General features: G+C 42.8%; 1 protein-coding gene across 4 annotated transcripts in view; it reads right to left on the bottom strand.

Moving 5' to 3' along the window:
- LNX1 (ligand of numb-protein X 1) overlaps nucleotides 1-15,917 on the bottom strand; it is a 168,200-nt gene that overhangs the window by 9,580 nt on the left and 142,703 nt on the right. For all 4 annotated transcript variants that reach the window (XM_019640804.1, XM_019640806.1, XM_019640805.1 and 1 more), the window contains 2 exons: nucleotides 14,019-14,390; nucleotides 2,690-2,824 (listed from right to left, as the gene is read on the bottom strand). In XM_019640804.1, coding sequence (XP_019496349.1) covers nucleotides 2,690-2,824; nucleotides 14,019-14,390 — 507 coding nt within the window. The remainder of the gene's footprint in view (nucleotides 1-2,689; nucleotides 2,825-14,018; nucleotides 14,391-15,917) is intronic.

Below are 15,917 nucleotides of genomic sequence, written 5' to 3'. Positions count from 1 at the left end.
TTATCTACTTAAGTGGGTCAAGGCAGGCAAACCGACACACCATTTAAAAAAAAAAATCTGATCAATGAAACACAGATGTTAGGAAGAAAACAGTACTGAAACCCAGGACGTCTGACTCAAATCCATGCTCTCCCCACTACACCACTTAGCTTTTAGAGGTAATATTTAAACACGTGACATAAATTAATCTATCACTTTTCAGGTATCTATCAGAAAAACACATGAAAGAATTAATTACCCATGTTTTCCAGAAAGAGTTTAACTATTTTTTTGACTAGAGAAATCAACTCAAATCCAATTCTGTCAAATAAAATATGTGACAAGATTTGAACGTGCAAACCTACGTCCTCCTGGCTGCAGAGACGTGTTATTTATGTTTTCAGATGCAAGTTACTGGAGAGCAGAGTCGTCTTTCATACTTCCTTCAGTGCTTATCAAAATGCCTTGCTGCACTGGGCAATGAGATGTTTGGTTGAGCACCTATGGGCTCCACACACATGACTGGGGTACCCCAAATGAGAAACGTGTCTATGTGTCCATGTGCCCTGGGTTTTCCACAGCATTTGCCTTCCCCACAAGAGAGACACCCATGGTAGGAATGGAAAACCCCAAGGGCCCCCGTTAACCCTCCATAACCAGACTTGCCTATCTTTGGTTGAGAAGAAGGAAAGTGAAATATAACAGAGGTCTTTTCCATCTGTGTTTTCTCCCCATTCCCCTTCCCCACTTCAGGACGTTTCCTAATGTTTAAAGACATAATTTATAATGAAATAGTTGAAGCTGATTAAAAAATATCGGGCACGTGTGTACTTATCACTCGGCTATTAAAAATACATTATCACTTGCAACCTGGTTCCCTGTGTTGCTGGAGTCCTGCTATGATTTCTCTCTGGTTCTCTCCCACACAGGTAACCACACTCCTAAGTTTAATGTTTATTATTCTTTAAACTTTTCAATTTGCTAAAAACTTTTCTGTCTCACAAAACTTGATTTGCCTTCTGTGGTATTTCTTTGAGTAATTTTAACTCCTGCTTTCAAAAAGCCAAGTTTCCTAAATAAAACAAAACTTGAGTAGGATCATAAAAAGCTAAATCATCAAAGAGCCATATATGTCTTAGTTTCATTTTAAATATGTCACATTTTGTGTGTATGTGAGAGCTATTTCAGAGGGCAGATAGAATTATAAATTAAAGTGAAAATAATCAGTTTCCCACTAGGCCAGTTTGTTGTGTGTTTTCCAGGAATGGAACACATGACAGGTTTGCAGCAAAAATTTGATCAGCTCATCCTGGCTCTTGCCATGATTTATGCTAGTTAGAGGGAAGGGATTATAAAACCACAGTGCTGGTGGAAGCCTCATTCCTACTGGTTTAATGAACTAGAATATAATATGGTCTAGTTAATTCAACTGTAATTAGTTAGATTCAAATCTTTATTAAGCAAACTAGTTTTCCATTAATAGCGTTAGTTAAATTTAAACACACTAGTGGTATTTATTAGTGAAAAGACACCAGGGAGTCCTTATTCATAAAATGTTTTAGTAGGGGTACTGGGTCTGCCTAGATTACTTATTGTAAATAAACCTGGAATTTATGGATTTATGGGGCAGGACTGGCTGGAGAAAGGGGAGAGGGCGTAGCTTTGTAGACTGTGTAATCAACAGCCTACAAAGCAGCGATGTTCCAAAATGAAAATTTTGAGTATTGTTTCTGCATACATTGCTCAAAAACTCAAAATCGCTATTCCAAACTGAAATATAGTATGTGAAATATAGGAATTCCTTAATTTCTTTTGCAAGAAGAATGGACTATCTATAAGATCTCTCCCCCCCCCTCCCCCTCCTCTCTCTGTCTCTGTCTCTGTCTCTCTCGTCATTTAATGAAACCAGATAGAAACTCATTGCTATCACAATAGGATGCCAAGCCAAGGCTATAAGGACTCTGAATTTGGTCTATGCAAGGTTTGTGTTGCTTAGATACCCATCCAAATGGAGAGGCCACACTATCTCTAATATTAGCCCCAGACAAAAGCAGAAATTGGGCTGAGTCACCTCATTTAAAGAGAGACTGTAAGTTATGGGCCTGAAGGATGCATTCTGCCCACAGATGCATTCTGTTTCGTCCGCAGTGCTTTAAATTTTTTCTGGATTTGAATTGCACGAGATAGGACATGTGTTCCCTGGTTTGCCTCCCATCCCCACCACTTCCTAATGTACATGAACTTCAAGTGTTTACATTATTATTTTATTTTTTGGGGGGAGGGGGGTTCCTTCTGCAAAAACAAACATACTAAAAATAGCAGGGGAATTATTAATTTTCAGACAGGCTGGGAACTTCAAAAACCAGAAGCCAAGCAAACCTTTTGTTTCATTTCAAAGTGAATGGAAAACAGTCCTTAAACAAAATGACTATTGAAAAAACATGACATCTTTTTGGCTTAGACTAGAAATTGGGTCCCCGTATGAGGTCTCCAAGATCAGGTTTCAACAGCCTGCAGCACCTTCCTCTCTCCTGCTTAGATGGAAGACACCTGTTCTCTCACCAGGTCTGGAAGGTGGGACTTTGGGGCAAGTCAAATAAGTGTTTCTGTGACAAAGTCCAAAGATGACACTTAGAAATGTCAAAGTGTGCCGCTTTCCCAAGAAATAGCTCCCCGCAGGAGCAGTGGATATCCCCTGGCTGGGCCTCACCTTGGAAGTGTTGCTCCTGTCCCCTGGCCCTGGGGACCGGTTGCTGTTGCTGCTCCAGCCAGCTTCCTGAAAGATGTCAGGACTCTGCTGATGAACCTGGCGGGACACGATGAGGTGAACGCGCCTTTCACTGGCCTGGGTGACAAGACACAGGCGTTAGCCACTCTCAGAGCTTCCATCCTGAGCATCCAGCATCAGGAGCTTACCTAGACATGAGTTTGCTTTTACCTCTTTTATAGAAAACAAGTGGTTTCTAATATTTTTCATGTCAGGACCCACTTTTTTGTAATTTGACAAGAATCTGAGCTATTTCCTTTATTCTTTATCCAATGAATGGCTCCACTGCACACAGCCATGTCTGAAAAACTTTCCAGGTAGAGTAGGATGTATCGTGTCAAGTAGTAGCCCAGTTGAAACCCAGACCAAAGGTCTAACACCAAAGGTAAACAATAAAGAAAGAGAAATAGAGGTGGTGGCTGCAACACCACCACTGCAGGAAGGCAATTCAGTGTCTGATGGTCTCAAATATGTAGGACATTGGAAAGAAGAACTCCCTAGAAATACAGGGGTGACTTCATAGGTTCTAACACAACCCAAGTAAAGGCCTTTGCCTTGATCTTTTCTTTTTTATGTGGCTACCATTAATTCTAATGACTAGTCCTCTGTTGTATATGTTGATACTTGGATAGAGCATTCCAAATAGCAAATATATCGCTGAGTGGGAAGGTCCATTCACACCATAAATTGACAAGTTGACTTTTTGCCACAGATGAGCTGTTTGGGTGTTTGAGAGCATGGGTCATTATTCTAGAACCACTGATTACGGAGGCGCTAGATCTGCAGGGCAGACAGACTAGAACCTAAGACCTGTGAAATATACATAAATGGGGCTCCCTGGTGCCCCCTGCTGAAGTAGCCACCTGAAGGCATCCATCACTTCAGTAAAAGCTGACAGTGGCTGAGGTGTGGCTAGATTTCATTAGAAACGTCCCCCAAAACAGAGCAGGATTGAGGACAAGGAAGGGAGGGAAGTTTTAGGGGTTCCTCATGTCATCCGCTGACCACTCACCACTGCAGCAGAGCTGGATGTTGGCCAGTCTGCCTTCTTCCTTCGCAGGCATGGCTATCAGACCACAGAAAAGTCAGGTCATGAAAAGAGGCCATGGAAACTCCATGCTCTTCTCCATGAGCTCAGACAAGTGGGAGTTGAGTTGGGAGGCAGAGGCTTCCTGCCTCTTTGCATCTTCCTTCCCACAGCACATAATTCACTCCCACTCTCAGGAACTAGGACCTTGTTTTTAAAACCTTAAGCAGTAAGAACCCCGTCAGTGAAATCAGATCCCCACTGTTGTCCAACATGGACCAGCCCAAACCTTCATGACTTAGCATCCTTATATTAATAAACAGCTCTCCTCAGGGCTCTCTTAAAACTTAGGGGTCATCAAGTGGGTGGTTGTAAATCAGATGAACTTCCAAAACAACTGCTGAAGCACCGTAAGAGTGTCTATTGTAAATGTCACGATAGGTGGTGGGCCAGCCAAGGTGATTTCATTTCACATAAATTCAGCAAACCTACCAAACAGGACCCAAAAAGTTCAAGAACTTCCCTCACTTTCCTACACATAAACCCCAGTCTGCACTTCGGCTGGCCTACCCCGCCATTGTGGACGTACTCTTCCCCTGTTCCTTTGCCTGTCTCGAATTCCCTGGTGTTTTTCATCACATATAAAGCCGGTGTCAGGACAGAACAAAACTAACAAGCCCAGGAAACAAAAATGAAGCCAGCTGACATGAAGAACGATGGTATTAGCCAACTAAATTCAATTCTTGGAAGAATATTTTCTAATAACTTTCTCTTTCTTTATATTGTAAGCCTCGCTTATCCTAATGAGGTTAGCTCTAGAAACTTTCTGAAGCAAAAATTATTAAGAGATAAGAAGTGAGCACTGAAGTCAAAACTTCAATGGTGGAGCCCAAATTTGCTTATCTTCAGGGAAACTCTGATGTTTTAAAGGACCTCGGTTGTGGGTTTGTCTCCAGGCCAGTATATTATATCACATTCACTTTGGACCAGGAATAGTCACATCCCCTAACCACCTCATAAAAGTGGAGAAAATTTGAGACTTACATGTCGAATCAACTTGCCAGGCAAAATCCAAAATGTCAAGGAGCAGCCTTGCAAGAGCGATTTAATTCACATTTTCGAGCACAAATTTCTCACTGGATTTTCAAATGCTGACTTTGGTATTAAGTTGTTGGCAGGAATAACACACCAATAAATAACCCTGGTATCAATTTACGTGGAAATAAATTCCCTGCGAGGCTGGATCCATGGCTCTCACCAGCCACCTTATAAATTGCTCTCAGGGAGACTCTATTTGATGCACTTTCTCTCTGCGTGTTTGAAGTCTAAGGTGGAAAATGGCTAATGTGTTTGTCCTGGCTCTCACTCTCAGGAACAGCTGGATTCAGTGTCGAGAAACAGCCCTTAGCACCAGAGTCTTTCTTTCCATGGATGTGAATCTGGCATGAAATGTGGAGTGAGTGTGAGAAGGGAGTGAGGGGGAGATGCGAAGAGACTGAATGAAGGGGGGATGGCAAGAGCTTGCTTATTTCTTTCTGTTTGGTTTTGTGTTTGGCTTTGAAACTTGATTTATTTCATGCCTACATAAAATGTGCCAGGAAGAGAGGTGAAGTAGGCTTGTCATTTAAATACCAAACCCTCGAAGGAAGAGGCTGCTACGTGACAGAGAGGTAGCACAGCCCCTCTCTTCCAGCTCTTGGGGTGTGACAGTTTGGATGAAAGGGCTGTGTAACAGTTGTGGCTAGCTCACATAGTAGACGCAGCAAGAGCCAGATCCTTTTTACTTGAAGTTGCCTCTCCTTTCTCCCTTAAACATCCTCAATTTTGCTCTGGGCAAATTCTGGACACAGAGTTTACAGGTTGCATAACCTGATTGCTGTACCATATACTCCTTTCTCTTCTAAGAGTCCAAGCTTCCGCTTCCTCTCCCTTTCTCTGAGTTGAGTGGAAGGGGTTCTGATGGCACCCACATTAGTCCCTGTGGACTGGAGCCTCTTGGCAGTCATTCTGTCCCCATGGCTGACATGTGCTGGCTCTGGGCCAGGCACTTCACTAAGAGCCTTGGGGACATCCTACTTCAGGGACAGTCAAAAGCAGGTGGCATGGAAGAGTTGTGGGTAACACACAGAGTTTCCAGAGGTAGAACCAATTAGTTCCAGTTGAAAAAAAAAAAAAAAGGAAAATTCTGATATTCAGAGAAAACCAGAGGGTTAAAACCAAGTACCATTTCCTGTGGAAAGGCTTGTTTTTTGTTGTTCTGTTTAATGGCTATTTTTCTCCATGCATTTGAGATGTGACTCAAAACTGCTAATAATAGTCATATGATGAGAGTAAGCAGAGGCCACAGAAGGGAACCATAGTCCAGCAGCCTCATTTATATTTGACCCATTTAAAAATAATAAAATCCCATCTCTAATATCTGGAAGGAAGAGTCTGGGAGTGCTACACTGTGACATCTTGTAGGGCAAGCATCCTGTTCCATCATGTTCATCCTGTGCATGGCTCTTTTCTCTACAAAATGTGCTATGGCTGATGAAAACTATTCATATTGTCAAGATGCAACATGGACCAGGAACTGCACTGAGCAGAGAGACGGAAAAATCAAAGATGCTCCTGCACAAGGAGCCAGGAGAGGCATTTTGCAGAGCTGAACATTAGAACAGAGGGAGTCTTTCTACTGTCCTGGCATCACATGGGCCCATGAGGTGGCTGAGAAGGTCAGCGATAACTAAAGGCAGAGCAAGAGTTGATAGAGCACCTATAATTCAAGGTGTGAACTTCTCACCTAGCCAAATCCTTCACCTATTCATTTGTAAAGGAGGACTGGAGTTAAACCAAATGCATTTGCTGCATATGTGTATGTGTGTGTACGTGTGTGTGTGTGTGTGTGTGTGTGTGTGTGTGTGTGTAGTACTTAAATAAAATGTTTGGTAAACTATATGTATTTCATGTGGGTTCAGTTACTGTGTTTCTTGTATTAGCTTTATAAAGTTTCAGGTTAAGATTTACCACACTTGTGGCCGGCTCCATGTGCCCCAGGTATTACTCATAGAGACACCTGAAACACGGAGACTCCAAACCAGCTATTGGTCATTGAGATTGTGCTGCTGAGAGAAGGCAAGCCATATACACAGCACCCTTTATAGCACAGTACTGGCCCAGAGGAGACCCATGCTTGCCTGGTGGCCCTCTTGTTACAGAGCTAAGTGAGAACGGAAATGGGATTGAAGCTGACAGAAGCCACTTACAGAGCTTGCCTCTGCTTAGCAATGTCATCCATTAACTTTAGAGGTTTCAATGACCACTTTTTAAAAAACAAAACCACTGATGCTGCATTTCATTCCCCACTGGTTTCTTTTCCAAGGATCCCAGAGCGAGACAATCTAGCTGTAACTGATTTTCAATATATACTTCTGGGAATGGTTCTTTCTACACTGTTTTGGGTTGTCCCACTTGAGCTTCCCTTCCAGCAACTGCTCAAGCTATCATTTCTCAGTTCATCCATCTTGTGCTCTCAAAGTCCTGGGGAACTGTGGAGCGCTGGTTCCACAAAGTTGGACAGTCACAGATACGGAAGAGATGTCAGACATGATCTAATCCAATATTTTCTCTGTAGCCCATGCTTCAATTCCCCTACAAAATCCTTGCCATGTTGTCACCCAGCTCATGCTTCAGGGCCTCCAATAACAGTGAACTCACTGTGTCCCAAGCAGCACTGGCCATTTTTAGAAAGCACTAATTAGAAAGTGTGTCTTCAGGTGGAGCTTAAATTTGCCATTCTCTTGCCTGCCCATTGGTTCTAGCCATGCCCTCCAAGGTAACCCCAAATCAATTTCCATGTGACAGTCCTATTTGAAGACAACTTCCTTGGCTCTTCTCCTTTCCAGGTCAAATCCTCCTACCTTCTTCAATATTTAACATGTTTTCAGGTCATCTTAAAAACTTGAACTCTGGACTCTGATAAAGTTGAGAAGGGCGTGTGTGTGTGCGCCAGGGAAGGGGGGAAGGGAGAGAAGAACAGGGACAGAGGGACAGAGAATGGGACCTAGAAGACAAGTTCTGCTCTGCCCAGCACAGAGTAGGGTTTTGTTGCTGATGGACCAGCTGCGTCCAGGAGCTCATTGATAGAGGGCCCATTTGCCATTTCATACATGCACAGGGGATTGTCTCTGTGTTTTATGGAACCAAGAACTCCATAGGTACGTCTTCATCATTACCGATCAATTCAAAGATGACAGTCAGTTTCGAAGGACCCCGCTAATGGAAGACATTACAGCAGTGCCGCCTCGCTCTGAGATCAAGTATGGCACACAGACCCTACCTGACAATACAGTCAACAGGAGGCACCCACGGACATGCTAGAAATTACTGAAGTCATCAGTTATTCCAATTGACCTGGCACCATTCTACACAACAAGGTACAGAGACAAAGTCCTTACCCTAACCCCACCTTCTGGTGAGCAAGACGACTTCTGAGAAACAAAGGTACCTCTCACTGAGCAAAAAGTTGGGGGCTCCAGAAAAATCCAGAAAGAGCTAATGGCACACTGTAAGTTGATATTGCCCCTATAAAATGAGCTTGGTGAAAGCAAATCTGGTGTGGGTCGATTTGCTCACCATTGAAACTTTAGCACTTAGCATAGTGCCTAGCACATTAAAAAACAAAACAAAACAAATCTTTTGCTAGAGAGGCGGTAGCTACTTCAGTGAGTTAAGAACAACCAGAGTCTGGTCAAGGAAAAAGGAAATTAAGGAAGCTTTAAGGAAAAGAGGTGACTAGGACCCTAAGGATTTGACCAGGGTAGAAAAGGTGATTTGAGAGAGCAATTTGTCCTATTTTCTCCCACTAGACTGTAGCTCCATGTTCATTCATCCTTATGTTCCCAGAAGCACATATCTTTTAGGGGTTAAGAAATGAGTGATGACGATGGTAGGACATATACAGGGCTGTACAGATGTCAGTGACAAGGTCAAAACAAGAATTTAGTTCTTGAGTCACTGAATCGGCTGATCGCTGAGTCAGCAGAATGACCCAACTCCTTTGCATCAAACACCATTTCTTTTATCTTACCTAGAAGTTACACTCGTGATTGATTCTCTTCCATGGTAGTAAGAAAAACATGCATGTGGGGGACATGTAGGTTGGAGGGAGGATAATGAAGTTTCAAGATCCCCTAATATTTGTGGTGTGTAGGTAGCTGTGATGAGACTCACCCATAAAATTCTAAGCTGCACGGTATACCATGTCATGCTTTATCACAAATTCATGAAATTTGCAACTCTATGTAAGTCATTTGGATTGTAAGAATTCCACTCAAGGAGAATGTTTGTAAATCTATGTATTGTTTAGTGCATGTGTCTTAAATGTACTACAATACCATGCTAAGAGAATTTGTTTAACTAAGGATTTAATTCTATATTAGCTGTGCTGATCTGTAAAAAACATCCAGATCCACCAGGTCTTATTTCACTGACAATTCTTACTGGCTCCAGGGGACAAAATTTCTGCCTGTTTTCCAATTATGCAGAACTCATGCGCTGGAATCATGTATTTAGAACAAAGATAGGTAATGTGGCCAGTCTATTATTTGCTTTCTGGCTCTGTCTAAAGGCCTATCACATTCTTTTAAAAAGTTTGAAGAGCCTGGTTGTCAGTTGTTCTTTGATGAAAAAACTTCTCATTTCAATATTAATTCATGTGAAGGGGAAAAAAAATCGTACATATGTCAGTATTAATGAAAACCTGTCTTGTCACCACCTCTACAAATGCTTTTGGATTTTTTTTAGCTTCTTTATCAAGCCTGGGAGTTGATTAGGAGGATGCTCAAATTTGAAATACATAATTACTTTTTTCTTTATTAATTGTATATATTTGAACTCGTAAATAAATATAAACTCACTGATCCAGAATTGCTGATAGATGAGAGCATCTCAAAATAGGCATAACTCTCAGAATAAATCATTCTCATATTGAATACTGGATAGATACAGGCTGAATCTCTAAGATTTTGGATGTTGAGATGTCTTTTTTACCCTGGGGTCTCAAATCTTTGGTCCATATTTCTTTGTTTTCTCATTTTAGCTTTGACACCAGACAGTTCCATAAAGCTCTCCCATTCATACAGTTATTCTAGTCATGGTGCTCAAAAAAACCTTAAATTGACATGGGGAAATGATGTAAAATTTGTATTAAGTTCTAAATAAGTCAACTGCGTCGTATTTAAAGATTTCGCCTCTTAAGGAGCCTGACTCTCCATCTCTTTAGTTCTGGGGTCTGGCACCCAGGGCTGCTGCTGAGTAAGCTGAGGTTAAGACTCCACATATGTAAAGCTGGTCAAATTCAAAACAGTCGTGGCTTTTCTGTAATAACCTTTCCCTGAAATAATGTGGAAAGAGGCAGAATGTGTGGTATTGTGGGAGAAAACATGACCAAAAGGACACGTTGTCTGGGAATTTCTTTGTAAGGCAAATATGATTCATAGAGTAGGTACAAGGGCAATGCAGCCAAGGATTGGTTGGAAATTTGTGTTTCAACCTTCGAAGGGTATTTAGTTTAATATCCCCAGCCTGGTGTGTGTTACAAGTATCACAAAATCTACTCTTGAGATTGCTTAACTGGGTTTTCCAAGCATTCTAGTTTTTCCATTTCTTTTCCAACTAGCTTTGCCCATTTTTTTTTTCTCTCATCTCCTGCTTATAAAGCACATTGGCTTTGTTTAGTAAGCAGAAGAATATTTTAGGAAGTCCCACTGTTAGGCAAGATTTCATAAATTAACTTTCTCAGGGAAAAAAGTTTTCTTTCTGGTACTAATCTACAAAAGTAGAATGCCATATGCAATCATATTTAGAATGCCAAATTTTTCCAAATGACATGAGTAAGGGAGTTTTCATTTTCCCTATTGCAAAGTGTAGTTGACAGATGAACTCTAGAATGCAAGTAGCACTGATTGTCCTGCAGAGGGAGTTAACAAGTGTAACACACACACACACACACACACACACACACACACACACACACACACTCATGCTGAGAGTGCAGTTTCTTTATGAAGAAAAACAACAAAAACTCTTCCTTTTTCAAGGGTTAATGTTTTCATAAACTTTGTCTATTTTCTGTTCTCACCCCTTGGCACTCTAGGTGGGAACCACCTGCTTAATGCTGGCTTGACTGATTTGAGATCAGACATGGGAATATATTCCAAGCTCTACAAGGCCAGGAACTGTGTCAGTCTTGTTCTCCATTGTACCACACACCTCTTGGCACATAGGTGCTCAGCGAATAATAGCTGAGTAAATTTGAGGGGACAAAAATTAGAGATTCTATCTTGGGGACAAATAGCATGTAAGAGTAGATTTGGTGTTTGTTCTTTGGTAAATGGTTTGACAAAAAAAACCCTATGAGATGAAATGTGTAGAAATGTGTAACTTATATTTTATATATATTGACATTTTATAATTTGACTCAATTTATTTATTCAACAAATATGTATTGAGTGTCTACAATGGCAAGGCATTTCTTAAAGTACTTGAGATACAGTACTCTACTGTACTACATATTAAATTAAATTGGAAGGTAATAATTAGTAGAAAAACAAAATAAAGCAGATTAGAGGATGTAGAATTGGAGGTGGGAGACACTGTTTTAAGTGGCATTGGCAGTGAAGACCTCTCTGAGGTGACATTTGAGAAGAAATCTGAATGAAGTGTGGGAGTTATGTAGATAGTTGGAAGATTTCTTCCAGTCAGAGGGACAGCAAGAATATCAGCCTTTAGGTGAAAAAGTTCTTGAAATGTTTGAGGAGTAGCAAGAAGGCAATGTAACTGAGCCTGGGCAAGCACAAGGGGGAAGGTAGAAATTCTCCCCTTTGCTTAGGAAGTCAAGTTGGAGAGATAGCTAAAGGCCAGATTAAGCATCAGAGGGCTGAGCACAAGAGAGGGACATGACGGGGTTGACTTTTTAAAGTGGTCATTCTAACTGCTGTGTGAAGAGTAGAGGTGAAGGAGCAAGTGTAGAAGCAAGGAGACCAGTTAAGAGGTTCTTACAGTGGCCCAGACCAAAGTCGATAGTGGCCCGACTGATGGAAGCCATGGAGGTGGTGAGAGATGGATTGTGGGAGGGAGATGTTGAACAGAGTAAAGATTCTTTTCGGCTCAAATAACAGGGTAAATGGTGGTGCAAGTTTTAGAGACTGGGAAATACTGAGGGAAGAGCAGGTTTGACAAGGGGTGGAGTGGAGAGAAGCCAAGGGTTCAGTTTTAGACATTAAATTTCAGGTGCCTCTAAGACATCTACATGGAGAAACCAAGCAGGTAGTTGGATATGAAGTGTGGTGTTCAGAGGAGAAGTTGGGGCTAAGCATATGAGCTTGGGACTAGTTGGTATAAACTCCAGAAGGGAAATTCCCCCTTGTAACTCTGCTTTTGTTCTCCACCTGCATGACCTAATGCCCTGTGGGGAAGATCTATCAGGCTGAGAATCACCTTAGAATTGGGACGCCACTAAGAGTAACACAGTTCAGGGGCCGAGGCACCATGTGTCCTTCCAATTCTGGTGGACGGAACGAGCAGGGTAAGTCCCCTCTGCCTCGGGTCAGCCACATCTAAAATGTCAGTTTCATCCACTATTTGGTTCTCCTCAAAGAAGAGGGATAAGACACACACAATGGTGAAAAGAGTTGCCAGCACCTAGAAGAATTCCATGGCTGGAAGCCAAGTGTAGGGAGATTTATTTGTAGGGAGATTAGATAATCAAGTAACCAAGTCCTTGTGGGCAGACTCTGTTTTATGACTGTCATCCTTCACCAACTTGGTACAAGGTTCAGTCAACTACTGAAGCTGATTCACTGTTCTTGAAGTCACTTCAGTTGCTAAGTAGAAGCTGACATGATGCGCCAGATAACTGCAAATACTTCTTGCCTCTAATTCTGCCCCTCTCCTACCAGCAATCCACTGCCTCTAGAGAGATCTTTCTGGAAAATCACTTCCTTTCTTAAACTCTTCCAATGACACCCCATGGCCCTGGGGATAAAGTCTGAACTCCTTGGTATGGCTCATAACACTCTGTGATCTGGCCCTTGCCTACCACTCCTGCCTTACCTATGGCAGCTTTTTTTGATGTATACCATGCTCTAGGTATTAACCATTTTCCTTACAGGCTTTTAGGGAAATGTTCTGTTTTGTATCCCCTTAGATTGACCCTCCCTGCCTTGTCCACCTAGAGAACTTCTGATCCCTCAAAGCCCAAGTTCAAGATCTTCTGCCCACCCAAGCAAAAACCTCTTCTATGCCTGCATCAGCACAGGGCTTAATGTCCCCATTATAGAACTCTCACACTATATGGCAGTCATTTAGAAAAGTCCATGTCCCCGATTAGATGGCGGGCTTCTTTGGGAGAGTAGCCTGAGAGTCAACATCTCTCTGTTCTCTGCACCTAACTCAGGGCTAGGGAAGCAGCAGGAACTTAATACATATTGGCTAAATTAAGTGAATGAATGGTTTAGAATACAAAAACCCAAAACACAGCCTGTCCCTCTAAGAATAAAGCTGGCAGCTCACTGAACATTAGAAAAACTCATGGTGACTCAGCCAAAGTCAACAAGATTCATGCTGGGCCTTGATGACATCATACCAGTTGGAAAGTGAATTAGTTTGAACCAACCTCAGGCTATTGGGAATGCTATTTGCCTGAATGATAAATAATTTATCTACCTCTCTTATTAGGAGACTTCATCTCAAATTCATACTTGAGTTCCTGTGGGCTTTCCAGAGGACCTGGATGTAGCCATGGAAATAAAGTTTAGCCTTAGCCAATCCTATAGTGGTCTCTGTCCATAGGACCCCTAGAGGGCACATGGTACAGCTTCTTATGGCAGTTAGCACAACAGGATGTCTTGGATGTGTTCAGAATGTATCTGAATAACCCCTGGGTTTGCAACTAACATACTAGGTACAGGATGACACAACCCTGCTGAACTTGAGTGATTGTAACCTGGTGAGCTTGCAGCACATAGCCCAATGTGTTTACTCACCTCATATTAGATGGCTGGCAACACCTAGGGAATGTCCACAACCCCAAGACACAGCATTTGCTTGAGTAGAGTTCTTACCTGCCCTTTGACCTTGACTCCTCGAGTGGGAGGCAGTGTATGTTGCATGTGGTAGTAAACAGGTGGGTGGTCAGGGTGATGGCATTCCTGCTCATGCTGAGAGTTTCTGACCAGGGTCTTGGAATGACCTGCGACCTACCTGTATCAGATGAGCTGCACTTTCCGGGCTGCCGTATCGAAGGTCATGTCCATTGATGGCTAACACACGATCGTTCTCCTCCAGCTGACCATGTCGGTCTGCCACACCACCATCCAACACATTGAAAATGAATACCCCGGGTTCATCCACCTTGCGCACCAGTTTTATTCCAAGCTGCTCCTCAGGGCTGCTTTTGTTGAGAATCACATGGAAACTGTCATCCCGTGGTCCATAGGTGTCCAGTGCCTGCCCATTGGTCCTGCTTCGGAATTTCTGCTCACGCAGTATAGTCAGCCGCAGCACTTGGCAGGGCTGCTGCAGGAGGCGCAGGGCGTAGTTGTGAGGTACGTTGCTGATGTCCATCCCATTTACCTGGGGGAGGAGACCCAGCTGTCAGCTCCACCTGCCACAACTCTTCCTGGAAGACCCAGACTCACAGAATCACCAAGACCCTTCCGTAAGTTCTCTCTGCTCTGTCACCTTATCCTTTGTCCAAATATCCTCATCTTTCAACATTATTTCACACCCTTCTTTGAGTGTCACCTGCACGATCTTTTCAGATCTCTAAATGGACACCATCTTTCTTCAACCTTACACAGCACCCCTGCCCTCCAGTTTATTTACACAACCCTAATGTTCGTTTCTCTTGCCAAATTTATTTTTTCAGTTGGGGATAGGGGTGAGAAAAAAGAAGAAAAAGTAGAAAAAGGCAAAAAGAGAAAGAACATTTTCCATTGAGCCCAAATGATTACATTAAAGCACTGTTCAATTAAAACTGAGTTGACATTTTCCTTCCAAAACTCCCCAAATGAATTTTTCTCCCTGGGTCACCCACATTAGAACTTCCAGGCCTCACTACTGTGTTTGTGTTTGTGTGTGTGTGTGTGTGTGTGTGTGTGTGTGTGTGTGTGTGAGAGAGGGGGGGGGGAATGAATCAGGTTTCATGGTGATTGCCTGCAAAGTCTTTCACCCATGTTCTCAACAAAAGAAAAAAAAATCTCTGCAATTTCAAACAAATTGATGTGAATAGAAGTTTCCAGGCTCTTTTATTGAAAGACTGGATCATTTTATGATGCTACTTAAATGTCCTGAAGCTCAGCTCTCTCATTTGTGCCTCATTAAATATCTGCGGGACTGATGCTGCATGGGTTTTCTGCTTCTAATTACCCTGGCTGGCTAAGCAGGCCCAGCCTGAAGGCTACAGCCCCTAGTGGTAGTCGCTGCTCTGGAAGAAAACAAGCTCACAGCAGCGCTGCACTCTGTGCTTAAGGAGGGAGGCCCCACGGAATAGAACCGACCTTCTTGAATTTCTATGGTTTGGTAAGAGCTCATGTACTTGCAGCCAACTGTTAGAAGAGCTTTGCAGGGAGGTTTTAAAAGGCCTTTCTGCAGCGTACAATTGCCGGTTGGTTCTCTGCCGCCTCTACAGGGATAGACAGAGGCCTTTCCGGCACAGACAAGGCTCTGCCTTTGTCCATGCACTGGTGAGCTTAAAGACCTAGCTCTGCTCTGTCACCTTATCCTGTGTCTGATTTCCCCCATCACCTCCAGGCCAAGAGAAGGTCAGGGTCGCCTGCTAAACAGTCCTGGCAGCCCTTTCGTTTGCAAGAGCCAGCTGAAGGCCATAAGAATCAAAATGTTTTATTATGTAACCCTTCCAGGCAGCATAGTTTCCATTAGAACTAGGAGGACACCATGCAGCATGTCACCAGTTGCTCTGCTGACTGTCTGTCCCTTGAGGTTGTTGTGTCCTGCTTGTACTCCACCCTCAGAGGCCAATGGGAAATTCAGTGTTTCTATGATAACTGCTTTAAATTCTTTCTCCTCTGATTCCAAAGAATAAGAAAGTGTTGCCAAAGGAATAGCTCATGATGTGTCAGGAGCTGGCTCCTCAGCAAA

The sequence above is a fragment of the Hipposideros armiger genome, unplaced genomic scaffold (assembly GCF_001890085.2).
Source record: "Hipposideros armiger isolate ML-2016 unplaced genomic scaffold, ASM189008v1 scaffold_53, whole genome shotgun sequence".
NCBI lineage: Eukaryota > Metazoa > Chordata > Mammalia > Chiroptera > Hipposideridae > Hipposideros > Hipposideros armiger.
This window is presented reverse-complemented; position numbering and strand designations above follow the sequence as displayed.